This window comes from Pogona vitticeps, chromosome 4 (genome assembly GCF_051106095.1).
Source record: "Pogona vitticeps strain Pit_001003342236 chromosome 4, PviZW2.1, whole genome shotgun sequence".
NCBI classification, from domain to species: domain Eukaryota; kingdom Metazoa; phylum Chordata; class Lepidosauria; order Squamata; family Agamidae; genus Pogona; species Pogona vitticeps.
The window spans coordinates 183284084-183311450 of record NC_135786.1 but is presented as its reverse complement, the minus strand read 5'-3'; the positions used below and the strand labels follow the sequence as shown (position 1 = coordinate 183311450).

The 27367-nt window shown below is 39.8% G+C and overlaps 1 protein-coding gene across 8 annotated transcripts in view; it reads right to left on the bottom strand.

The window, feature by feature from the left end:
• The window catches only part of DLGAP1 (DLG associated protein 1), a 435006-nt gene that overhangs the window by 75345 nt on the left and 332294 nt on the right, over positions 1 to 27367 (bottom strand). For all 8 annotated transcript variants that reach the window (XM_020794518.3, XM_078391586.1, XM_072998818.2 and 5 more), the window contains 2 exons: positions 10529 to 10706; positions 5911 to 6151 (listed from right to left, as the gene is read on the bottom strand). In XM_020794518.3, coding sequence (XP_020650177.1) covers positions 5911 to 6151; positions 10529 to 10706 — 419 coding nt within the window. The remainder of the gene's footprint in view (positions 1 to 5910; positions 6152 to 10528; positions 10707 to 27367) is intronic.

Sequence of the window (27367 nt, the reverse complement as noted above, 5' to 3'; positions counted from 1 at the left end):
ATAACCAACTCATAGGAGCAACTGAGGGTTGGCAGCAGCAGCTGGTGAAAATTGTAAAAGAAAAGATTTAAAATGATTATTCCTGTGAGTTAAGGGGAAACCATGGTCTAACAGTTAAAGTTAAAGTGATATGTGGGACACTTAATTTCTGTCTTTTTTATAGAGAAGAGAAGAATTCTTGGCAATAAGTCATAGAACTCTCCAGCTAGACAGATAGAAGATCATTTCAGACAGTATAATTAACCCACCAACTGGAAGAAAACATGTTAGTATGTCTGCTGAATCCCCCCTCCCAGCATAACACCTAAGCAACTAGAATGCAAATTAAGCTGGTCTTTAACCTGAATGGCCAATCACAAAGGTAACTTAACCTGCCCCATGGAAGTTCCCTATCCAATTTGTGGAGATTGTGTCTTCCAACTCCTGCCATCCCAGTTCGCCCCACCACACCCAGACAGCTATGGAGAAAAGTCCCTCCTGATATATCTGATCAGTGATCAGAGATAATAGCAAGACTTTCTCTTTATGTACCCTTTGGCATCCAAACTGGGCCAATGAATGATGCACAAAGCTATCTCTGCACTCAGCCATTACTTCAGCTTGGAACCTGATGATTCTAGCAAACATGGCCACAACTACATATGGAATGTAGAGGGCTCCTGGGTATCCATCCACCTGAAAACAAAAGTACTCTTTTGCCCATGCAATTTGTGCTCAGGCTGTTTGCAGGCTCACACCTTTCCATACAAGTGTTCGAGGATGTTTTTAAAGAAGCCCTTCTTTTGGTCACACCACCATCAGAGGCACATTTGGTGGGGGCATGAAAGATGATCTTCTTAGTGGCTTACTCCAAGCAATGGAATATCCAGATAAGAGGCTGGTTTCTTCTGCTGCCAAAAAATGCCATTTTATTCAGCTCAGTATTTGGAGTTTAAGCTGAGCTATTCTAGAAGGGATTTTAATTGGTTGGATGCATTTACTCTTTTTACTCATGCGTTTTCACGGGGTTTTAAATCTGTTTTTATGTTTTAATTGTATATCTATTCTATATTTTAATTTCATATTTGCTTTACTTTAATTGTTTTTCTGTTTTATTTGAATTAGCCATATTGAGTGCCTTTTTTGGCAGAAAGGCAATGAACAAATTTCATAAACAAACACACTTATTACACTGCAGAGGGAATGGGTCCACAAAGGCAAATGAATGTGACAGCAAGCAAGAATGGCATGCGGCAATGCTGCAGGCAGCCTGATGGTTCAGTGAAAAGACGGAACTCATAATGTTGGTATCTACAACTGTGGGTGCCTCAAACTAAATTCATCTTCTGTGTTGGAGATGTTCTCTAGTACTGAAAGAGTGGATGGGCTATAGCAGGATCAGAAACCCAAGCTCGCTCTGTTCACAGAAAAAGAATAAACCAAAGAGCCATAGGACTGGATAGGAAGATATGTGTATGATGAAATATTAGTGTTTCCCCAAAGAAACTCATGACACCTCCTGTTGCTTGATTTATGCATGTGGCTCCCGGATGTACATTCAGATTTCAGAAACAGGAAAAGATTTTTTTTCTCCCGCTGCAAATGCCAGAATTCTTCAGACAGTTATAAGGAAGCTTATCCTGTTTCTGCCCAGTATTGATGGAGGCACAGCTCAGGGCTCCCACATTTAACTGTACTGCCCAATATCAGTTCCATGGCAGCCTACAACAGAGTGGTGAGAATGGTGGTGGTGGTGCTGAGGCCAGAGGTACAATGCAAAGTTTCCTTTTCTAATGCCAAATGAGTGTTCCATCATGGAACCAGATGTGATGAGCAAAGAATAGGGTGCTGGTAATAAAAAGCCAAGGAGGATAATGTGCACAACATACTGTATATATTTGACAAGGGACATACTGTAGTGTACAGGAGTTTAAACAGCAGAGGTGTGCATCAGTGCTGGGAAAAAAACCTGTCAAACAAAGATGAAGCAGGAGTACTTGTACATTAACAGGACATATCCAGGGAAGCCCAAGAAGCCCCATATCACACGCAGGTCAGTTAGTGGGCTGCTACAAAATAGTGCTATGCTGTAAAGATGCTGAAACTTGAACAAAACTACTTGGCGACAGAAGAAGGTATCAACGCAGAAGGAGAATGACAGCTAAAGCCCCAATAAAACTCAAACCCTCTCCTGGGTACTCCCAAAATCAATCTGACGGGACTCTAAATATTACACACCACTGACTATACAACTGTTTTGCATCCGGGCACGGCAAAGCACTTCTTGGACTGGCTGCATTCTAAAATTATATTGCATTTGCTTTTGCTTTTTGAAAGCCACGTTGAGGCTTCACTCCCTCCTCAGCTAAGCCCTGCTCATGCTGGCTAGGGAAATATGGGAACCTGAGTCAAGAAAATAATTTTCTCAAGCTGTGCTCGTGGTTTACTGAAAATAACAGCAATGAGGTCCAGCCCATGCATTGACTCCTAGAAATTTGCCAACACTAGCTGTACAGTAGGACCCCGTTTTATTTATATATATAAATATTGCAATATTACCTGTTTGCTAGACTCCAAATCCAGAGCCAGGTTACAGAAAAGCATATGACATACGTAAAATGCCCAAGGAAAAACAAGACATAAGACAGTTCGTTGAAGCTTTTATGCAAGGTAAATCTAAAACTTTTAAGATAGACCCAGAGGAAGTTGAGAAATTGTCACAAGTGTTTGCATGGTTCAGTTCCTCCTGTCTTTTCAAGTAAGTCCAAGATATAATCTGCTCTCTGGGTTCATTATATATTTGCTTCAAACTAGGTTTCAAAATGTGTTCTTTCTTACTAATGAGTAGGTGACCTTGGAAAGGTTGTTCTATTTTTGATTCAGCTGCACCGTACTGTATTCATGATGGATAGTTGCTGAAAAACTTTCACTTCTGGAAATTTTAAACCCCGTCTTGGGGTTTCTAAACTCCTATCACCAATTACGTTTGTCAGTATAGTATTATATTATATCAGACTCAAACAAAAATTCCTTACTTTTGTGTGTGTGTGCTTTAACTTTGATGGCTACATATTTTAGAAACTTCTGTTTGTCACTTGACAAGTTGACTACTTCTAAATGAAGCCACAAGGCCATGATGTTCTAGTCTCCTTTTAAATGGATAGCTGTGGATCTTTATTTTCTAAATTTAGTTTACTACTACATCACTGTTATTCTATAACAGATGTTATGCTTCTGTTTTAAGTAGCTGCATTTTATATTTAATTGTTCTTTATTTTATTTTGTAAACCTGGCTGAAGAAGTTTTAAGAAACATTATTGAAAATACTTGAAAACCACTATTAAAATACCACACGTAAATAAACAAACTTAGAGGTGAGTAGGCTAACACAAATGGGTAGGTGCTCACACCACTAGGGTATGTTTATTGGCTATATGGGTTCTATTTCCAGCAAAGCTGAGATTCACTAGTTAAACCTCAATTGTTCACCAGGTAATACTGAGCACAGCTATTACATGTACTTGTTACAGGTGGAATATACTTAAGGACCGAGGCTGACACTGAAAAGAGTCATTACAGCAAGGATGTAATATGTATTTAATTTAATTTTATTTTATTAGATTTATACCCCACCCATCTAGACCAAAGGTCTACTCGGGGCAGCATTACAAATTTTAAAACATGATACAGTGATTATTTTCAGTAATACACAATAGGGATATTTTAAGAATATCTTTTTTGTTGGTTCCCCAACTGCAAAGGTTTCTAGTTCCACAAAGTAGCTTTCTTTTGTTTTGCCACTGGGAAATAAAGACCAATTTCATTTGCCAGTTGACTGCACAGACACAGCAACTTTGATCAAGTGCTGGGTCTCTGGAAGGAAAATGTTTCACCACCTTTTTATGAGGAAGCTAGCTTCTTGTTTGCTGTGACCTGGAGTCTAAATACTAGGATACTCTCCCTTAAGGATATAAGCAGAAACCAGAAACCAACTACATGGCACATTCTATGTAAATAGTTTAACCATATCAGGTGGTCAACCTGCATTCCCCCTCTCCCTTAGTTCAATAACATTTAGTGGTTATGATTTTTTTTTGTCAGAACCTCAGTCCAACAGAGCTAATTCCCTTCTCCCGCAAGAATGCAATTTAAATTATTACCATGACAAATTCAATGTCTTCTTGCACAATCAATATTCCCAGTTTAGACTTGCACAGGGAAATCTAAGAATTTGTAAATACAGCCAGATCCACTTCACTGTGTGTTCAGCATCCAGGAAAAAGACAGTGGCCTAGAGACCACTGAGTACCTCACCAGAGATCTCCCCAGGTTACAGTTCTAGGTCTTTATGCTATTATTGCACATCAACGACACCTCTTTGATCTTGCCTGTGCTCTTTCTATCATATTGGTGCAGTAATGCGATTTGCACCACTGGGATTTGTACTTTGGCTTGCACTCTTGTAAAGCAGTTTCTCTGAACAATCCCACAGAGTCTCAAGCTGCTAGTCTTTCCCTGGCAAGCCTCTCTGGTAAAGGCAGAATCAGTGAGCATAGCAATGAGCGAACATGAGGCAAAATAATTTTAATGTGTACATATGTGGGGAAGCTGCCAGCTAGGGCAAGGCAACTCAATTTGTGACTGTTGGCCATTCTTTCCAAAGGAGCTGTTTTGTTTCTTGGCTCGTTCTGGCCTTAGGTTCTGCAGAAAGCCACACAGGGCTGCACTGGAAGCTCACTCTGTAATCACATCTAGCTCCCCATGCTAAGTGGTGCTAGGCAGCTGGAGGCATTCAACTAATTTTTCCAGCAACTGCACTGACTTCTTATTTCTGCCAGATCAAGTTCAATATAAGGCGTTTTATCAATAAAGCTCTAAATGACTTCAGTTTGGGCATTTTCAGCGACTGCACATTCTGGCAAGCTGCTGACAATAGCCTTGGGGAAAGTGCACGATTCGCAGTGTCTAAGTATGTCTTGATGGTAGGAGGCCGATAATTCCATTGCTTCTAGAAAGACAGAGCAACATTTTGCACAGTGACAGCCCCAAATGACACATTTCTTTTGAATAGCAACAAAGGTATGCCCCATAGACACTCTGTTCCTTGAAGGTTCAGGCATTAGCATAGATTTTTAAGAGAATGTTTTTCACTTTGATGATGAAAAGCCCTTTCACCGAGAATCTATTGCATGCATTAGAATAAAATCACAGATGATAAAATTGTCATCTCTTGCATAGTTCGTCTGCTGAAATTTCCCTGCCACATCTGGACAAGACTGGTGAGGACTGCCAGGTCCTTTGCATGGAATTCTTGCTACTGTAGAAAAAACCTCTTTGCTCCATGATCAGAACTTAATGCCACAGTGTATATCAACAACAATCATGAGCCTCATCTGAATTGAGAAATAGCTGAACTCTACCAGATTCCTTCCAATGTTAGTACCACAACTACTGGGGCTAATTCTACTCTCAGCTTCGACCCTTTCTGTTTGGAATGTTCATACAAACACACAAGACAGTTCAAATCATCCCCTCTGCTTTCTCTTGGTATGGTTTGGAGGATGGCGGCAGAACCGTTCAAATATAAGATATTTTGCTGCCCAATAAATGAAGCAATAAATGGTACTCACTCGTACGTTAACATGCATACTTTCCCCTAAATAGCTAAATGATTTTAACACGTAAGGCACAAAATTCCATAAGCAGACTTCCCTGACTCCGTTCAGTAAAAATACAAACATAACAGATTAAATAACCATTAATTTGTTACACTGCAGGATATTCAAAATCTGCGGACTGAGGCAGTTGCATCACCCTGTCTCATGACAGAGCTGGCCCTCGCAAAAAGCCTTCATCCACGAATGTAGAAACGGGTGCTGAATGATTCCTTGGAGGATCCAGCCCACTTCTGATACCTTTGGCATAACTCACCAGTGCTGCTTTGGATGGTTCTCACAGTAGTGGTTGTGCGTGGTGGAGATGAGGACCTCAGTGACAAGCATTCATCATCTTGGGAACAGCCCTTTTCAATTGCTCTCACGTAGCTGTGGCTTCTCATGCGGAAGCAGCCCGGCATCGGTAAATCCAGAGCCTCCACTGCTTGAGACTCCAGTTCACTGAATACTGATTCGCAGACTGATTCAAACTGACCGTTCACTTCCATCTCGCTCACCTGCAGGCAAAGGGCAGGCAAATTAATTATATCCAGTGGACCTGCCTAGCTTGACTTACCATTTAACACCGAAGAGAACAGCAACCTACATTCCCATTACAAAGACTCACTAAAAAGATACAAAGTTTTTTTTAATCATCTCATATTCTCATAAATGATGTGAACCTTCAACGTATATAATGAAACACTTGCATGCTCCAGCTCAAATAAATATTACCTTACATTTATTTAAAATTCTCTAGAACTTGATGGAAAGTGTTCATATTAATGTCAATAGATCTATCTTGGCAAAAGTAGCAAACAATGAGCTTAATTATGCAAAGTTACTGTTTAGTCCCAGCTTTTAAAGCCATATGCCAGCATGGGTGTCAAAGTTAATTAAATTAGAAAGATAATTTTGAAACCTAGCTCATAGAAAGTAAAATCCTAGATATCATATTTTGGAAAGTGGAAGAAAAATTGTGCCTTTATATATTTATATGTTTAAACTTTTTTGAAACAGGTTTTTAAAGCCAGCTCATCCAAAAGGAGAAACATTATGAAGTTTCTGAAGATATCAAAAGGCACACTCGGTTCCATTAAATCACTTGACACAGAAGCATATGAATCAATTACATGTGCGTAATAAAAATGAGAATTAGTACATGAAATTTCTGGTGGGAGAGGAGTAGATTGAAAGAAAGATGACAGTGTACATAGTGGGAAAGTGGAACTCATTCTACATTTTAATCAGTTATTATATTTGCATATAGTATCTCCAACATAATTTTTTTAAACTTCATAGCAATATGCTAAATGAAAATGGAAAAATTTGCTCTTTTAGATTGCACCTCACAAAATACCACAGCCACCATTGCTACTGGCTATGGAGACTGATGAATTCTAGAAGTTATAGTACAAAAATAATTTTTTCCTCTGCTCTGGTTTGAGGGATAATACTTTTGGAGGGAAACCACATTATCAATTTTTATTTACAAAGCCCAGTGACTTGTACAGATTGGAACACTCCTCTTGTATATTTCTGTGTAACAGTGGGGGAATTGGATGGAGTTGTGTCTGCTTCTGGTGAACAGGCACACATTCTCTCCAATATCTCTCTTGGTGCCCATTGCTTACCATCACGAGAGGATCCCAAACTCTTGCCCAGACTTATGAGTGAACGCGCAAAACCTCTAGGTAGGTTATAAGCACAGCTTAGAAACATTATTTTTCTTTCCTTTTTCTATAACTGTCAGAATCTCTCTTCCATGGGGAGTTTTGAAAGCTGCAGCTCAAAAATATAATGTTTCTAAATTTTGCTTATATGTTGCCAACCATTGCTGGTGATGACACAAAGGACTACTGAAAAATGAAGTTTCAAGTCAGAGGTAAGGCTGTCAGATTGGTTATATTCAAAGAGCAAACGGAAGTCAATCATTTAATGACCACCTGTGTTACAGTGCTCCGAAAGCAAGGATGGTAACCTTACCACGTCCTAAAGGCCCTACAGATTCAACTCTGGGCTGTAGTTTAGCAGGAGAAACGCCTACTCTGCATGAACACAGAAGAATCCATGCATTATTAGGCTCCTTAAATAAAAGCCTTTCTTTCTGTGTAGCTGCTTTGTGCCAGCTGGCTTTCAAACTTCTGTCTTCCACTCTAGCTGTGGGTGTACTGGTGAAGTAGGGATGAATTCACTTATTACTGCCAACCATGTGTCAGCCTAACTATATAGAGAAAAGGTCTTGATGATAAGGTTATATACATATAATTTGATTCATCCTCTCCTCAGCTTTTGAAATGAGAGAACTTGCCTTGCCAAGTCTTTCTTTCCAGTTATAGGGGTGGAAATACATTTGTTTTCTTTAAAATGGAAGTACAGTAAATTGATATGACTTTAGCTGCTTTAAGAAAAAAATACACAAAATAGTACAAGAGTTACACATGAAGTCACAAAAGAGACAACTGTATACACAGCTTTTGATAACCAAAGATTCCTTATATTCTACTGATTGGTGTTGCAAATGCAGTGCCATTAGACTTAGTTTTCAAATGGCATCATTAAAAAAAAATCATGATTATGTAGAGCCCCCCTCTCCACTTTTCACACACCACACTGAGATAGGAAAAAACACAAAACCATTCAGATATATACATAAAACAGTCAAGAAACAGAAATTTTTCAACCAGCATGGTCAAATCAATAACACAGCTTGTAAACAGATATATTTCTGGGTAATGACTAAAGAACACTAGGTACTACATTTAGACTAAGTAATAACAGAATTAATAGAAAGACAACATTTACAAATCTATGCTCTGTATAATGTTGTATTTTGGGAAGGGATGGGGAAAGTTATATTTTTTGGACTATGACTCCCATTATACCACAGTCAGCATGGTTTGTGCTATTTGGATATATTGGTTGGGGGCATTCTGGCAATTGCAAACCAAAAAAAAAAACGTAAATTTCCTCATCTGCGCCTCGTGGCGCAGTGGTTAAAACGCTGTACTGCAGCTAAAACTGTGCTCATGACCTGGGGTTCAAATCCCAGGTAGCCGGCTCAAGGTTGACTCAGCCTTCTATCCTTCCGAGGTCGGTAAAATGAGTACCCAGCTTGCTGGGGGGGGGGGGCAAGGTGTAGCCTGTATAATTAAATTGTAAACCACCCGGAGAGTGCTTGAAGCACTATGGGGCGGTATATAAGTCCAAAAATAAATAAATAAAATAAATAAATCTGTGATTTTGGGAGCTAGGCTACTGATCTTTCATGCTCTCTAGCATACTCAGTGAAAATGACTAGGTATGGAGTAAGGTCTATTGTTTTAGACTTAGTCACTTACATTTGGTGGATAATTTTCTCAACAAGGAGAAAATCCTACATTTTGCCAGATCACAGAATAATTGGTGTGTGTGTGTGTGTGTGTGTGTGTGTGTGTGGAGAGAGAGAGAGAGAGAGAGAGATACTTCATTGGAAAGAATGACTGAAAAGAAGACCCCATTTGCATTAAAAAATTTAAATAAAAAATACTATGCAGATAGAGAAAACAGTGGCCAGTTGGCCTGTGTGACTGCTGACAATGTCTGGGTGTTTACAGTGGATGAGCAATCTCAAATCCCATATTTCCCTCCTTATGGTTCTTTGTTTTTCAATTGTAATTGGATTCAATAGGAGGACTGTACTTTAGTTAGCCCTTAGAATGGAGGACTGTTCTCCCAAAAAGATGACACATGGCCAGCCTAGATATGCTAGAAGTAAAATAATCTGTCCGAATTATCCTTTCCTTCTTCTTGTAGAACAGATCTTTCTATATATGCCCAAATGACATAAGATACATTTCTGGGCACCAATGCTTCCCAACCATGGGTGGCTAGATGTTCTTGGACTATAGCTCCCAGAAATCCTGGCTGGCACAGCTACCGTGTTTTCCCGAAAAAAAGACTAATTTTTGCTCAACCCCCCCCCCCCCAAAAAAACCCACAAAACACACACATATACACACACAATGCATTAGGGTTTATTTTCAGGAGATTTTTTTTCATGTACCACTATCTACATTTATTGAAATATGGTTGTGTCATCTTCTGGTTGCTGAACAATGGTGGAGGGCAGGGTTTCACTTAACTGGGGCTTACTTTTGGGGTAGAGATATTATGCGCATCTTGAAATATTATACTAAGGCTTATTTTCAGGTTAGGTCTTATTTTTGGGAAAACAGGGTAGTGATGAAGGCTTCTGGGAGTTTTACTCCAAATACATCTGGGAACACACTTGGGAATCACTGGGTTAGAGTATCAATAAAGAATACTCTATAGTTGGTTCATCACTTTAGAATACAGGCATCACTCATATTCTTGGCACAAAGGTTTTCATATTTAAAACATTTTTCACATAGGACCTATTCTTGCAAGACATCCACTAGAAGCTGGTAACAGACTATCGTACGTTTGTTGTGTCTTACCTAGCTCAACTGCTGCAACTCCGCTCCCCATCTTAAGATTCTTGGAGTTGAACAATGTGCCTCATTATATGCCCAACATGCCATTGCTCTCTCCCCTTCCACATGTGTGAGGTTTAAAAAAAACCTCAAATGTTCCCCTCCTCTCTCCTCATATTCCACCCTGATCAAGAAGCCTTTTCTAGCCTCCGTATGGGAATGTGCATGAATTTAAAGTGAAAATCAAGCGAGGAGAGGAGAAACTGGAGCTCTCCTCTCACACGTGGTGCCCAACCTGGATATAAGCCACTGTGCATGTATTAAAAGGGAATATAATTATTTTTATTTAAGAACAATGCAAGAACCTGTTTATTATATACTTTTGATACCCATCAGAACCACAGGACATTCACCTTGACAGTCCCCCCCCCCCCCAATTTGTGGACACACATCACTCACCTGACTAATAGTGCTCATGGCTCTCATGTAGCTCTCATTCCGGGAACGAAATTTTGGAGACGTCAGTAGGCCTGCAGGGTCCAGGCTATCCAAGCTCCGATTGATTGAAACTTCACTTACTGCCCTCAAGTAACTGTGGCTCCGGATCTGAAGCTTTGGGGAATGTTCACTAGATATTCTTGAAGAAAATAAGAAAGGAAACAACAGTGAGACGTTGCCTCATATCTATATTTCCTCTGTGATTAACAGTGACAAGACTTTGTAACATGACTGAACACTTAGTTAAAGCAAGCGAATCCCCCAAAAGCTCCCTATAAAAAAAAGAAGCACAAACAAGCAAGTAACCCGTAGCTATGAAAAAAAAACTCAGTAGTGTACAGGAAGTCAGCTGTTCCAGTTCATTTGCTCAAGTCATCTTATTTCAAGTTTGAAGAATAAATCTTCTGCATTACAGTGATTGACAGAGCAGTCCAAAGCAAGGCTTCTTGCTGTAATACCTACTAAAAGCACTCACTTGCAATTATGGCAGTGAGACAAGCAATGCAATAGACATTACTTTGATACAAGGAGACTGCAGTGGTGACCATTTTTAAAAAGTAAATAGGTGGGCTCAATTTTTTTTCTTACGGGGCATAAAAATTAACAAAAAATATTTAAAGCACTGGCTAAAATCCAGTTATGAACCCCAGCCAGAATAAAACTGAATCTACAGAACTTGTCCAAAGTTCCATCGATTGAATAGGCCTACTTTTGTTAAGGTAAACAATCAGATTTATCCCATCATTTTCATTTTTTCAGACAAGAACTCTAAATACTGCCTACTGAGAAGAATGCAGTTGCCAAAAGAAAAAGAAAGGAAGGAATGGAAAAGAAAGGAAAAGAAAGGAAGAAAGTAACAGGAATAAGTTGAATTTAAGCCATTTCAGCTTTAAACAATATCATACAACTACTTCCATAGAAATCCTAAGCGATGAATGGAGAAGCAAAGACTGATAGAAATTGATGGCTGATGGAACCACTGCATACATATACTGTAAAACTCCTGAAAGAGGGCAAAACTGGGTGTTTGATGGCATTCATGGAACTCTTCAAATTGTGGGTGTGGCTACAATAGTGGCATGGAGCAAAATGGTGTGGGCCACCTGGCAACAGTTGGGCTTGATTAGAACAATGTAATCAAACCTGACCATTGACGTGGAAATGACTCCTACCAATATCATGAAGTAGCCTAATAAGCAAGCTGCTTCAGGCTATTGGTATATAAATCACTTCCTCTGCTTGGCAGAGGGCAAGGCAAGTGACTTTTTAAAAAACTGCACATAGACAATAGCTGATATACTGCATCAGCTTAAATAAGAGCTTCACGGCACAGTGGTTAAGCCGCTGCACTGCAGCCAAAACTGTGCTCACGACCTGGGGTTCAAATCCCAGGTAGCTGGCTCAAGGTTGACTCAGCCTTCCATCCTTCCGAGGTCGGTAAAATGAGTACCCAGCTTGCTGGGGAGGCAATGTGTAGCCTGCATAATTAACTTGTTTTGTTTCAGCTTAAAAAAATATTTTCTTTGCCTTCTCGTTAAAGAATAGGTCAAGAAACAGGGTGCACCTGAAGCTACCACCATAGATTCAACTGTGAGTGGCTTCTCAACCAGCCCTTTCAGACAGGGAAAAGAAAAGATTTCAAAAATATTTTTATAACTGGTACAATGCATCAGTAATAGTCCATCTACTTAAAAAAAATCCCCTGCATTCTGCCAAGTACGGGAAGTGATTAATTTGCCAGTATCCTGAAGTGGCTCACCTATAAGCCACTTCATGATATTGGGAATTGAAACTGGAAGGCATGCTTTGGATCTGTTCCAGCGATCATACACATTGGGACTGATCCAAACTAGAATGATTCTATCAGCACCAAAATGTAGAAGCTCTTGACAGGTGCCAGAAAAGAGTGGGTAGGAACATTTTAGGTATGGGCTGGTGTGGTCTAGCAAATACACTGTCTGACTGCTATCTTTAAGAATACACCACCCCTCCCCTTCCCACTTAAGTTCTGTAATGTGAAGCAAGTAGAGATTAGTGCATGATACAAACATTCAAGATCTGTTTTATGAGAAGAAATTGAAGTAGCATTACATGCTGAAGGAAATACCATTTCACTTCCTCCCACCCTTTATCCTTGGCTCCCTCACTGGGTGTTTTTAAGACCTGGCTCTGTAGACTGGCTTTTCCTCCTGCCATCACCAGATTATTTTTCCCATCTTGAACTATATTATTACTGTTGTTTTTATTTTATTGTATTGTTTTTACTTTTATCTATTATTGTTAACTGCCCAGAGTAGACTTAGGTCCAGATGGGCTGGGTAGAAACAAACAAACAAACAAAAACATTAAAAAGATCAACTTGAATTGAAGTAGTGATGGGGGCTATGAAGTGTCTATGCGTGTATGTAAACATGTCGTTTTTATTGTTTTGCTCCAAGCATGGACATGTCCAAGGCTAATGTTTTCAGATTATATTTCCAGTTCTACATGGAAATAAATTCTGTGGAAATCAGGACCAAAACTTTGTGATTACAACTTGAGGCAGACCATAGCAGAAGCATGTGGAAGTATCTCAGCTGTACATATAAAGTACATGGCAATTTAACTTAAGCCTTTGTCTTCAATTACCACCAGTTAAGTATATAATTTTGTGGTGTTAGTTGGTGTATTGGAAATGGCAGACCCTCCAGTCCTCATTTATTTATGAAATTCATTGGGTCACCTCTCTGGTCAATCAATTTTTCTCATCCAGTTTTACCTTGCCAGGTTGCTGAAGAAGAGCTGCCATGAGCTGGAGCACAAGTGGGGTCATAAATGTAACTAAATAATAAAGGAATGTTAACATTAAGATAATGAACAAGTGTTTCAGGGGCACCATTCCAAGAAGTGTTGGCAGAAATTCATGGCTTTTATGAGATTTCTGCTTTTCCATTGTTGCTTTAAAATAAGTGATAAATAATATCTGAAGAATTTATATTTTTTCAAAATGTGCCTTGTTTTTTTCTTTCCAAAATCTACTCTGCAAATGCATGCCTTACAGAACATTTCCATATGAATTATTGGCATGGCTGTTGCAAAATATTTACACTCCTGAATAAGAATAACCTCTGCAGTCAATGTATGCTACACTCACACCAAATGGCTCAATTTGTGCAATGCTTATTTGTTACCTCATAACAGTAATGAGTTACCCATAGCGGAAAGTGTGTTCCTCTGATGGCCTTAATATTTCTAGCCTGTGAAATATATTCAGCGTGCAATATGTATCATATGGTAATGGGATACTGTTATCATCATAATCATCATTCTCCCTGATATTCCTCTATTCCTCATGGGAGCCCAGAGCAGCTAACAAGTCAATAGACAGGTTAATAAACAATTTTGATTTTACTGTATTATTAAGTGGTGGAAAGAGTAATTAAACTCTAAACGGCAAATCAAGAAGTAGTGGGGGTTATTCTGATTACATACATAAAATGTCAATTTCATAGCAACGGTGCTGCCAATAGCAGTGAGTAACCTTATATATTGAAAGGCCATATTAAGGAGTACAAGAAGGAAACTCAGTGATTGTTGAGTATATAAACATTTCTGGAGGTAAATACTGTTGAAATTTTGATATGAAAATGTATTAAATACAGTACTAATGTTGAATAAAGGTAAAGGTTCCCCTTGACAATTTTTGTCCAGTCATGTTCGACTCTAGGGGGCGGTGCTCATCCAGGCCATAGAGCCAGTGTTTGTCCGAAGACAATTTTCCATGGTCACATGGCCAGTGCAACTTAGACACGGAATGCTGTTACCTTCCCACCGTAGTGGTCCCTATTTATCTACTTGCATTTGCATGCTTTCGAACCGCTAGGTTGGCGGGAGCTGGAACAAGCGACGGAAGCTCACTCCGTCACGTGGATTCGATCTTACAACTGCTTGGTCTTTTGACCCTGTAGCACAGGCTTCTGCAGTTTAGCCCGCAGCGCCACCATGTCCCTTTCACTAACATTGAATAGTTAAATGTAAAATGGCTGATTTTACCTGAATCACTGTACTGATTGTATTCAGGTGTGGGTATCAAGGATTAAGACTTAATGTTGTACAGCTGTGTACATGATGAAACTTTGTGTAGCAGAAAATGAAGTAATGTATTTTCTGATTGTCACAGAACTGTACATAATCCATGTGTAAAATGAACATCTTTATCTACTGTAAGTCAGATCACTTTTTCCTATGCCGTGTGTTGCTTCGTGTCATGTTATGCTGTCAGAGGAATGTCTATTCTCTATCTATACAGTGGTGCCTCAACTTACAATCACAACCCATTCCAGAAGATGGACGTAACTTGAAATGGTTGTAAGTCGAAGCACCATTTCCCATAGGAATGCATTGGAACGTGATTAATCCATTCCAGAAGAAAAAATATACACTAAAAAATAAAATAAAATAAAACACTGCAAGCCCCATAGAAATGTGCTGGGGCTGAAAAACAAACACACCAAAACACAGACACACAAAACCACTGCAAGCCCCATAGGAACATGTTGGGGCTGGAATTTTTTTTACCAAAACCCCCCAAAAACCCCAATGCAAGCCCCATCGGAACGCATCGGAGCCAGGGAAAAAATTACCTAAACAAAAAACACAGCCAACCCCACTGGAACACGATGGGGCGGGGAAAACACACACAAAACCAACACCCCCACACACAGCCGTCCCCCTCGGAACGTGATGGGGCTAGGAAAAAACACACAAAACAACCCCACACACACACACAGCCAGCCCCAACAAAATGCCATGGGGATGGGGGGGAAAAGACACACACCCCACACACAGCCAGCCCGAACGCGATTGGGCTGGGGGGAAAAACACACCAAAACACAAAGAACATCACAGCACAGAAACATAACCCCCCAACCCAAACCCATTCTGCAAAACAAAGTAAATGTACTTACTCAGGAGCAGAAAGCAGATCCAGGCAGCCCGAAGCCTCCTCCGACGCACTCACTGTAACCATTGGGGTGAAAGAGCTACAAAGAAACAGTCCTCGCCTACCACCGGTTAGCAAATTTGAATTCCCCACCTTTTTTCCCTGCCTTTTTCTGGCTGCAACTCGAAGCAAATTTTTGTGGCCAGAGCTGGTCGCAACTCAAAATGGTTGTATGTCGGGACGTTCGTAAGTTGAGGCACCACTGTATATGTAAATAGACTAAGTTGTTGGTTTTACTTTCTCAGTGTCATAGTATCATAAGTATCTCTGCTAATCAATATCTCCTTAATCTGCTGATGTTATGAGAGCACACATTATAATCAAAATTCTCAACAAATACTTCTGTCCAAGGTACAGAATATTGAAGATAATGCTACCTAAGAGAACCAGAAAGCAACCTTTAAAAGAAAGGGACACTTTGTGGTCAAGAATGCACTTCTTCAGCTGAGCATACATAAACTAAGAAGTGATTCATAAATTGTCCCTTGATGAAGGTCCTTTAAACAACAATCCCAGCCTATTGCAGATGAGTGTGAAAGAAAGTTAGAATCACAGAACTTCCCTTTCTATTAGAATTCACATTATTTCAACTCAAACACAGGAAAAGGACTATATAAACTTGTGGAACGAGGCTGAGGTCAACCTATTTTCCTAACAACACTCTACAGTACTTAGAAAAAGTCTGCATAGCTCTTGTGCTGTAGGCAACAAAATAATACTCTGCATATACTCTATATCATTTTTAAAAAGTCAATATGTAGACAACTGTTATCACGGCTGTAATGAAAAATCCATGTGTTAGTCTATTTGTCTCTCTCTCTCTGACATATCACAACACAAGAACATTGCTGTCCATTCACTATGCATTCTATATACACAAATCATTTGATTTGCTGCTATTATGAAATGTAGCTAACGAAGACACACACATATTCTACCGTACAACATGCAACTCTATATCCACTTTCCTGAAAGTATGGTAAGCCCTACTGCACTCATTGGGAGTTACTTCCATGTGCCATAAAATCAGGGATTTCATTCTTGTTCTAAATCTGGTGTTTTTTTTCCTGTTCATCATTCACATATTCTTGAACAAATAAGGATACTAATTGTACATCTTAAAATGTGCATACTAATCACTGGCTACAGCAAGTGGAAAACATGTTTGTTTCCAAGTTTGTTCAAAGCCATTGATCATTCAGCCCACTTGCCTTTTGCAATTTAGAGTCTTATCTCAACAGGGGGAATTAATGAGTTTCTGTTTGGCTGCATCTCTACTAATAGAAGGGTTCCAAGAATAAAGTCAGGAGGAAGTCAACACCAGATGAATGGTGGAAGTAATTTGGGGAGGTTAGAAGAAAAGTGATTGCTTAGGGAAGAGTTATATCTCCCCTTTCCACATGTAGATCCCTGAGTTCTTTGCAATGGCTGAAATCCTGCTGCTCAGCACAGTAAACCATACAGTATCAGAAGAGGTCCATTGAACCAGTGAATTTGATGAGTCCACTCCTTCCTAGGTCCCATTGAGCCAAATGGGCTTACTCTAATTGTGATTTACGTAGCCTATTTCAACCAATAGAACTTACTGAGCTCACTCGACAAATCCCCACTGATTCAATGGAACTCCTTTAGTGCAACATATTGTGCTGACCAGCAGGATTTCAGCCTTGCAAAGTAAACAAAAACAACAGCAGGAACTATATGTTGTATACCGAGCATCACGTAAAGTCTGACCCTCAGAATGCAGCAAATGTGTGTTTGGACGCTTTCCAAATCACTTCCAAATACTTATTGTCCTCACACTACAAAAGCTTTCAAGTAATCAATCTAAGTGCCTAAAACTTTCCGGAAGCAGAGACTGGTACTTGGCAGAACATTACTTCTCCATGAGATGGAAAGTAAATTACCAAACAAACAGCATGAAGAAGTCATAAATATTCATTTTGTGAGAAATGAATATAATGCGTAGATCTCCTACAGCTGCAAGATAGAAGCATGGACTCACCACAAGACCTTGATAAGGCAGAGGACAGTATCTTCTGGCTAACAGCACAAGTGAACTCTGGCTATAGAGGTTCCACCAGGAAGCTCACAGTAATGGGTACAGGACCCTGTTATCACATTTACAGATTATGACCCAGTATCTATGCATAGATACCCAGCATAGATACTGGGTATCTATGCATGCAACAGCAGAGTCCAGAGCAAATAGTGTGTGTGTGTGTGGGGGGAAATCCCCTTATTAACCTCAAAACCAGATCCTGAGGTTTTGGAAACATTCTGGAATCACTTTTCAGGAGGCTTTGGGAGGTGTTCATAGTAGGAAAGGGAAATCCTTTGACATGCATGAGCATCCTATTGAATTTAGCCTGTAATATCTGATCTACTAATGCTTATACAAAAGCTGTTCAATAAATGATCATTTGTGTATGAATGTTTCCTTGTCTGAAGTAAATTTATGGCGTATCCTAACAGATAACTTTTAGTGATATGCATGAAAAGGCACTGTACAGCTATCCCATCTTTCCATCCTTACCATATAGTATTTTTTTTCTAGTAAGAAAAAAAAGATGGAAGAAGCAATAGGAAAACATAAGAGAACTCCAAATGTCTATGACCGCAAATAAAAAGTTATTAGAGTTCACAGTGCATCTCCAGCGAAAGTTGAATATAAGCCTTTTCTACATTAGTGCTGTCAAATTCCTGATTTTTCTCCCATGACTGTGGCATGGAATATCACTTTAAGCAATAAACCATTTACACAGAGGCAAAATGCACAACCATGTCATAGCACCACAGATTATAAATACATGTTCCAGCTACAAAGTTCTGTGGAGTTTTGACCCCTCTCCTCCAAAATATTTCTGCAGATACCAATGCTCAAATGTTGATGGGAGAAGTGGCCATGTACATGACTGTCTCTGGAAGAGGAAAGGGTCATGCCTCTTCCAGAATCCTAAAGGTATTTATTGTTTTAATGTACACGGACAAAACCACTATGTTGTAGTGGTAAACACTATGCCTGCAAACTGTGCTAGCACACGATTGAAACGATCTCTTGGTCTTGGTCATATCCCATTACTTGCGTTTTTGGTGAGTATGTGAACATACATATGCCTGTAAAGCCACTAAAAATTATCCTCTTGTACAAAGGAACTTGGAACATATGTATTAGTATATGCAGGGCCTTTATTCAGTCAGTGAGACCATACCACTGGAGATGGGCACAAACCTCAGTTCAGAGATTTGTGCCAGTTTGTATACGCAGCACCTCAAGTGCTGCATGTTCCCTTCCCCTGCTTCCACAGCTGGATCCCCCACTCTTCAGCCAGTGCATGCACATCTCTTCCTCCTCTTTGGCTTTTCAACCACTCTCCAGCAGGAGCATGGGCTTCCCTGCCTTGACTCCTTGGCTGATTGCTCCCCTCGGACAAGGAGGCAGGACAGACCAACTCTTTGCTCCTGCAAAGGGTTGGTCTGTCTTGCCTCCTTCTCTGAGGAAGTGGTCAAACAGCCAAAGAAGAGGAGGAGAGGAGCGCACTCCGACTAGTGAGTGGGTCATTGGCTGGGGAGGCAGGGGAAAAGAACATGTAGCACCTGTGGTGCCATACATATGAACCAGCATGAACCTCCGAATCAAGCTTTTCCCCCAACTCTACACACTGCCAAAAGAACCCCATGAATAAAATGTTATAGTTGAAACTCCGAGTGACATCATCCCTTGTTAAGTTACAATCATAAGGTAATGTTGTGAAACGTTATTATTGGATAAAGGAATTCATTTTAGGTAGCTAATTATATACAACTAGTTACCTTTAAACTCTGAAAAGTATCAGTGTGAAGGAGGTGATTTGCCTAAATGACTTAGAAATACAGATCTTGAAGGACAAGTAAAAGCACCCCCTGTAACAAGTAGTTTCCCTGAATTAACATACTGATTTATTTTGTCTTTTGTGAGGGTAAGAAAAGAAGGGCTACCAATTGATCAGAAACAAAACAGATGCTGGTTATTTGAGGGAAGGGTACATGAAGCCAATGCTTATCCCAGTAAATACAAATAACTCTTTTAAAAATGTTGCTAACCCAGACATTAGGTTAATTTCTGAAATAGCTGCTTAATACAGTAGTCATATATTTTAATAAGATACGAGTATGCTGCATGAATATATGAGTATGTATGAATATATAATCTGGCTTATCAAGAGGAAACAGGGACAAATATATATGTATATGCATAAATTTCCTCTTGTGGGTGTCTTTTGTGGGAGCCAATTACAAGCACGTTGTCTAAAAGTGCCCAAAGAGAAACTGTTCTTGAAACAGGAACATCACACTTTTGTTTAACCTTTAAGTCGTTCAGTCTTCCCTCACTGGAATTGCAAGGTCCCATCTGCTCATGTCTTTTAACTGCTCATCCTTTCAACACTCAAAGAGCAGGTCAAACTCTGGGAAATGGAGGATGTGCCTTACAAGATGAGACACTTGGAAGGTATTGGTGAGGAGACGATACTTGACAGGAAGGATGTAAATAACTTAAAATAAATGTTTGGAGTTATAAGATAGTCTTTGCATCATATTCTGAACTATTTATCCCCCAAACACAGAAGTCACAGCTTGAATAGTGGATAATTTTAGGTGAGTATGCAGCTAGCAAACGATTCTGTCCACTCAACCCACTAGTCCTCTTCTGAAGCAGAAGCTAGACATAGATACAGTGGTGCCTCTCTAGACGATGATAATCCGTTCCACTGAAATCGCTGTTTAGCAAAATCATTGTCTAGTGAAAAGCATTTCTCCATTGGAATGCATTGAAACCTGTTTAATGCATTCCAATGGGGAAGAATCGTCGTCTAGTGAAGATCGGCCATAGGAAAGCCGCTTTGCGAACCGCCGATCAGCTGCTTAAATCGCTGTCTTGCAAAGCTTAGGTCCCGAAAACACCTGTTTTGAGAGCGCGGAAGGAGCTGTCAAAATCGTCATCTAGCGAAAATCAGTTTGCGAAGCAGGGACCAAACATTGCCCAGTGAAATTCCCCCATAAGAATCACTGTTTTGCGAATCGCTATGGCGATCTCAAAAAGTCAATGTCTAGCAAAAAACCTGTCATGCGGGGTAACTGTCTAGTGAGGCACCACTGTATTTTGCTCAGTACAATGAAAGAAACCTGGGGAGAGGAATCAAAGCTCATCATACAGAAAACAATTATCAAATGGGTTGTTATTAAGCAGATGACATGAAGAATAAGGATGTGAAAAACTCCTTCTCCTTGTCAATTTAAACTGTCTCAATATGAAGAGATACCTACATGAGGATTTTTAAAACCCCACAAGTATCCCCTCCTTCAGGCAACCACTGCCCTCACCATTAATGTTCCTCTAAATTTGTGTGAAATATATCTGCACAAAACAAATGTCCTTTTCCCTTGAGAAGAAAAGTACATGCACACAGCGATCACGAAGGATGGTCTGATTGTTAAGAAAGATACAAATAACTTATCCAATGCTTCAAATTCTTATACTTCCCAGTATGTGCAGTTGCACATTGCTGCACAAAGCCTAGGCAATCTGTTTAAAATATTGTTCATCATGCTGAATTGACTTGGCAAGAAGAACAATGCAGCAAGTCCTTGGCTTCACTTCTGAAAACATGTGAGGACTTGCATCCCTAATGAGAAGTTTTAACAGTCTTCACCTACACAGACAAAATGTGAATGATAGTCTTTCTCCTACAGAAAAAGTCTGGGATGCACAAAGATCATGCAGAAACTAGTTTTGTCTAAAGCAAAACAGTTTTTTTAGTTTATCACAAATGCTGGTGTCTGTTGACTCTGGTTTGGTAGTGTTCAAGCAGGTGCAACTACCCTATTGCAAGGATTAACTGATTCACCATGTGTTCAGAAGCATAATTTGAGTCCTGCTGTACCATAAAATAAAATGAAAAACACAGAAGGAAATGAAGAATAAAGTTGTAGACGATAGAGCCTATTCAACTGTATCAAGCATATTTTAGTAATGACATGGGTCACGGAATTGCTGATACATTTGTACTGTTGTCACATTGCCAATTTATAGAGTTGTGTACACAGCTGTTATCTTACAGAAAGTTTACAAGGACAGAATAGTCACAGTCGCCTGAGAACACAGCACATGGTCTTCTAAAACTTTGCTTTAAATGTGTGCCTACTCTGCTAGGTCCCCCCCCCCCTTTTAGCTGCTTGCTTCATTGTTCACAGTCAATCATTGTGGTATCAATAACCATATTCTAGTAGGTGCACCTCTGAGGCTTCCATTTCTCTTTCGGACACGGGAGGGTGGAGACCAGCCAGGGCTTGTTTTCTCAGCTGCCGTGGAGGTCCCGCAGAGTAGGAGCATTCATCAGATAGAACACAAGGAAGATACTGACTGAATGATCCTACTAACATGCTCTAATGTTCCTGTATCTTAATTTTAATTAAAGAGAAAAGTTAAAAATACAGATGTGCAGAAAAATAGTGGTGTGTCTTGGACTCCAGCTCCAGCTCTGAGATCTGTAGTCTAAAAACAAACAAATCCTGAATCCTGAGTAAATAAATAAAATAAATAATAGTATGTTATAGAATAATAATGGTATAATAATAGTCCATTCTGAGTGAACTCGGGGCCATGGGGCCTCAGTTAAACTTTGGGTAATCACCCATGCCTCAGTTAAACTTTGGGCAATAGCCATCCATTCTATATGAAACTTCCTTTGAAGATGTTTGGAAATTTTAGCTGCTTCAGGAGCTATTGCAAGGCCAATTCTTAGGTCCATTTCTAAGTCAAATGCAAAGAGCTAGTTCCAATTTATCGTGGTAGGCTATAATTTATAAATACCATATAATGATTTCCTCAAACAATTCATGTTCAGTCCTTGAAATATTCTCTAATATGGCAGCTTGAGAACAAGCCAGCTAAAGCAATGCCTTCTCTTATACAAGCTTGCCTGGGTGCTGTCATCTTCTAAAGCATCCTTTTCCTCTGTTCTGCTCCCACCTATTGTGCCCATAACATGGCCAGCCCTAACATTAGGTGAAGTGAGACACTGGCCTACAAATGCTGGGAGGCAGCAGCAAAATTCTTAAAGCAGAATTGTGTGCTATGAACCTGCCATGCAGTCATGAGGGAAGATGCCACACTATCATCAGCGCTGAAGAAAGATTAAATTGACACTCCAGTTGGCTTTTGTACATAGAACATGATGGGGTGCCATCTTGCTCTTTGCTTCAGGAAAACATGTACTTTTTTTGAAAAAGAAATACATATTTTAGGTATTATTCAAGTTATTTTTAACAAAGAAATGTATTAGTTGCAATTTGTTCATTATTCCTGTTGCCATTATTATTCTACAGAAGTACAGTACATGACAGAAAAAAACAGGTATGGAGTGAACCACTTGTATTATGCTACTCCAGTGGTTCTTAACCTTGGGTAACCCAGGTGTTCTTGGACTGCAATTCCCAGAAGCCTTCTCCACCAGCTGTGCTGGTTGGGGCTTTTGGGATTTGCAGTCCAAGAAGACCTGGGTTACCCAAGGTTAAGAACCACTGTGCTACTCCAAGGGGAAGTGGCATCTAGAAGTCGTGGGGTCAGATATGGCCTGGACCCTGGGGGGCTGTATCTATTTCCATGATTTTCACCTTATCATCTTTTCCCTTTTTAAAAACAATTAAATAGAAAATATTTGGGGGGAAAATATCAGTGGGGTGGATTTGGGGGGGGGCTGGGAGACATAGGTGGCAAAGAAAGGTATGGGGGGGGGCAAACTGCACCTAAAACAGCAAATTGGTTTGGACCAGTATTGGTATTTAGCTGGCCTTGGCAGCAAGCCTGTTCAGTAGCTACACCCTAATTTTGGAACTTTGCACTATGAGAAGCTAATCTACAGTAAGTCCATGGTATCCATGGGGGATCACTTCCAAGCCCCCCCCCGCAGATGGCAATAACGGCAAAGTATCTACAGTATTTATTTATTAAATTTATATCCCACCATCTACACTGAAATTTACTCTGGGCGGCTAACAATAATAGATAAAATAAAAACAATATCATAAAATAAAATAAAAAAGTAATAATATAGTTCAAGATGGGGAAAATAATCAGGTGACGACAGGAGGGAAAGCCTGCCTAAAGAGCCAGGTCTTAAGACTGCCCTTAAAAACACTCAGCGAGGGAGCCAGACAGATCTCTGGGGCCAGACTGTTCCAAAGGCAAGGTAACACTAAACTAGCAAACATTATACATACTAGCATTGCCTCTGGCTCCCTCTGTTTGTTTGTTTGTTTCATTTTTTATACTGCCCATTTGGCTGAGGCCACTCTGGGCAGCATATAAGTACCGTCAAGTACATTTTAACATAACTATTTTTTTTAAATAAAAAAAATAAAAAAGCGATAAATTCAAAACATAAAAATACATCAAAATAAAACATTTAAAACATTCAAAGCATTCAAGATGGTGGACATTGGACAGATAGGCCTCTGGTGTCTAGTGTTGGTGAATATACCACGGAAATACATGTATGTATTTCTCTGTTTTTTTGGGGGGGGTTGTTTAATATTTTCAGGCAGCAGATAACTGAATCTGAGGATGCTGATCCAGTGATTGGGGGGGAGAGCATTTTCTACTCTACCTTCTTTTGATAGCTTTCCATTGAAAGAAAACAAGGTTTATGTTTAAACAAAGACCACCTGCATCCCACTGAACTTGATCTTCTCTTTTTTGCTCTGTATTTTATTTTAATTATATTTTAAACTGACTGCCATTTTAAATTTGTATCTCCTCTGCTCTTGATCTTATTACAGCTGTGATGTTTTATGGATGGATATTCTTTATTCCTACCTGCTAACTACTTTCTATTGGAAAGGTGAGGTATAAATCTAACAAATTTGTTTTGCAGACAGAGAAAAGGAACTCATTCAAAATATCTGATCTCTAAACACCATAAAAAGCGGCTTCTAAAGAGCTGCTTTTCCCAAACTGTTAGGCAAAAATAAAAAAGGATGAAACCGCTGTGGCACCTTAAAGACCAACTGCTACAGTATATTTTAATATGAGCTTTTCTGGAGAAATCAATTTCTTCAGACCCAACCTGGCACTCTCCATTTATATTGGGTTACAATTCCTATCATTCCCAGTGATCATAGGAATTGTTGTCCAATATATATATTTATCATCACCGTATTATAACTGCAGAGTTGGAAGGGACCTTATGGATCATTGAGCCCAGCCCCTATCAAGGACACACAGTGGGGGATCGAACTCCCAACCTCTAGCTCTGCAGCCAGATGCCTAAACCACTGAGCTATTCAGGAGTTCCTATATCTAGCAGATGTCTGATTGAGGAAGGCTGCTCTGAAGCTTTTCATAGTTTTCTGGCTTTGTCAATTAAGTCGGAAAGCAACACACACTTTGAAAGAACATGAACAGTGTGCCAGGATTGTTTTTTTCCCCCCTCCATCTGCAATGGAAGAAATGTCACATTGGATCTCTAGACTGGAAGCTGAATTGTGAAGAGTTCAGAAGAACAGTTACTGTTAAAGATTAAATTTTATATTACAAGTACTACTCCAAGTCTCCAGCTTATATAAAAAGGAAAGGAGATCCTTTGCAATTTTTCTGTGTTTCGATGGGAAATGAACTTTCACACAGTCTAGATGGAACAAGACCAAAGCCATAGCAGGAGCACATGAGTGCATCTGACAGCAGTTCACAACAAAACATGTTTACACAGTAAAGCAAAATCTATATGTAAGAATACAGACTTCATCGTGATAGAAAAATACTGCCCTACAAGCAAGGCCCTATTGCAGCAGTAACTCTTGACAGGAGAGCAGCCATACTTCACAGCAGGAAACTGTAGCTCCTGTCTACTGTTTTCAAGGCACACTGCTTGTCACTCTTTGTAAAAATTAGCTTTTCTGCCCATGAAAGGAGAAATGCCACTAGTAGACCAACTTAGAAACAAAGAACAGAGCCCATTAAATCTGATTTTGCCCATCAGGGGAAATCACATGGGAAAACAGATTGCAGTCCAATGCAATCTATTTCCTGGCACTCATACAACATACAAGGAAATGCGCTCCAGACTAACGCTGATCCATGCCCAAGTTGGACCTCATTGGTCCAGCTGTAGGATTACTACTTTTTGGGGCCAAACTGGAGCAATTACCTGACAGATGGAAGGGTCACTTTAAGGGTGATCACTCCCATTAAAGCAACCCTGGCCCTAGCACACAGGTAGCAGGCAGCTGGGAAGAGGCTGAGTTGCTTCAGGGTCAGGCCAGCAGGAGGGAGTCTCTGCAATTGCAGGAGAGACAGTGTCCTGATAAGATGCCAAAGGGAATAAAGGAGCAGAACTGGGAAGGCAAGGGGGGTCACTGTCTATCTTGGAAGAAGAAGATGTGTGGGAGGATGCCAGAAGCTAGCTACCCTTGCCATGTTTATAGACTTGTGACACATGTCAGGCATTGGTGAATCCAGCCATGTGTCTGGATGCTGCCACAGCTCTGGAGAGGCACATGAGAGAAGGGAGTGACAAGTTGCTATTTTGAGCTCATTTAAATGGGCTATGCTCTGGACCTAAGCATCCTCCTTCTTCCTGCCTTTCAGAACCTGGATTCTGGGGAAATCCCAGTGAAACTAACTGGGCCCCCGCACTGACAAGTAATTTAGAGACTATAATTCAACCTTATGGGATGGGGGGGCAGAAGGAACCATCACTATAACTTTAATAAAAACTGATGTGAGTCAAGAAGCTCTATCTAGCCCATGCAACTATTAACAGGGGCCCTTGTCTACTAGCAAGGGGGCTGGTGAAGTGTACAAAATTAGAGTTAATTACTTCTAGATTTTCATTTCTTCCTATAAATTAACATATGTAAATTTCACGGCAATCTTTGCCATCTTCAGTTCTCTTTCTTAATTGATGCAGAATTTGCCACTCTATATTGGCCTGTGGTGAGAGCAAAGCATCACATAAAAGGAGTGCAACTTTATGATGCTCTTCTAACTAGAGATTCTGTTCCAATATGCCCATGCTCTGCTGAAATACAAAAAAAATGCACAGCCATCCCTTTTAAATACCTCTCTGGTTAACAAAACAAGAGCAGGCTATTTATCTAAGATCTCATTGTGGTGGGACTTACTACTGCAGCTTTGTTACTTAGGTACTGAGTCTTGACAACAACAAATGCCATTTGGAAGCTCATGTCAAAAAGCATCATCATGCCTTGTCCACTGTCTTCTGGTATTATCTCATATTATGTGATTTTATCTAAATAATCTATTTTTATCTTCCTAGTCATTGACTGTAATAAACATTTATCATCATCATCATTAAAATAATAAAATAGTAGTCTAGGAGCAAAAAAAACACAAAACAATTACCCCAGCATATCTTATTTATTTATTTATTTATTTATTTGATTTTTACCCCGCCCCTCTAGACCATGTCTACTCGGGGCGGCTTACAAAAAAAACAAAACAGTATAAAATATATAAAATCATAAAATTATCAAGGGAAATTGTCCCCAGCATTTTAATTGGTGATCGTGGTGGGGATCCAAACACAAAATAAAAGATGTACAAGATCCTGAATGTTGTTGCACACTTTATTTCAGTGCCAAATACAAATCAGAAGATTCCCACTTCTTATAACATAGAAGCCTGACAGATACATTTCTCATTTCTTCATTATCTAGTTCTGTCCAATAAAAGTGTGATGTTTTAGGTTTTAAAGCCAGTATTGCTTGGTGCTAATTTGACAGAGTGAGTGGCAGTCCCGAAGAAGCTATATTTTCTTTAC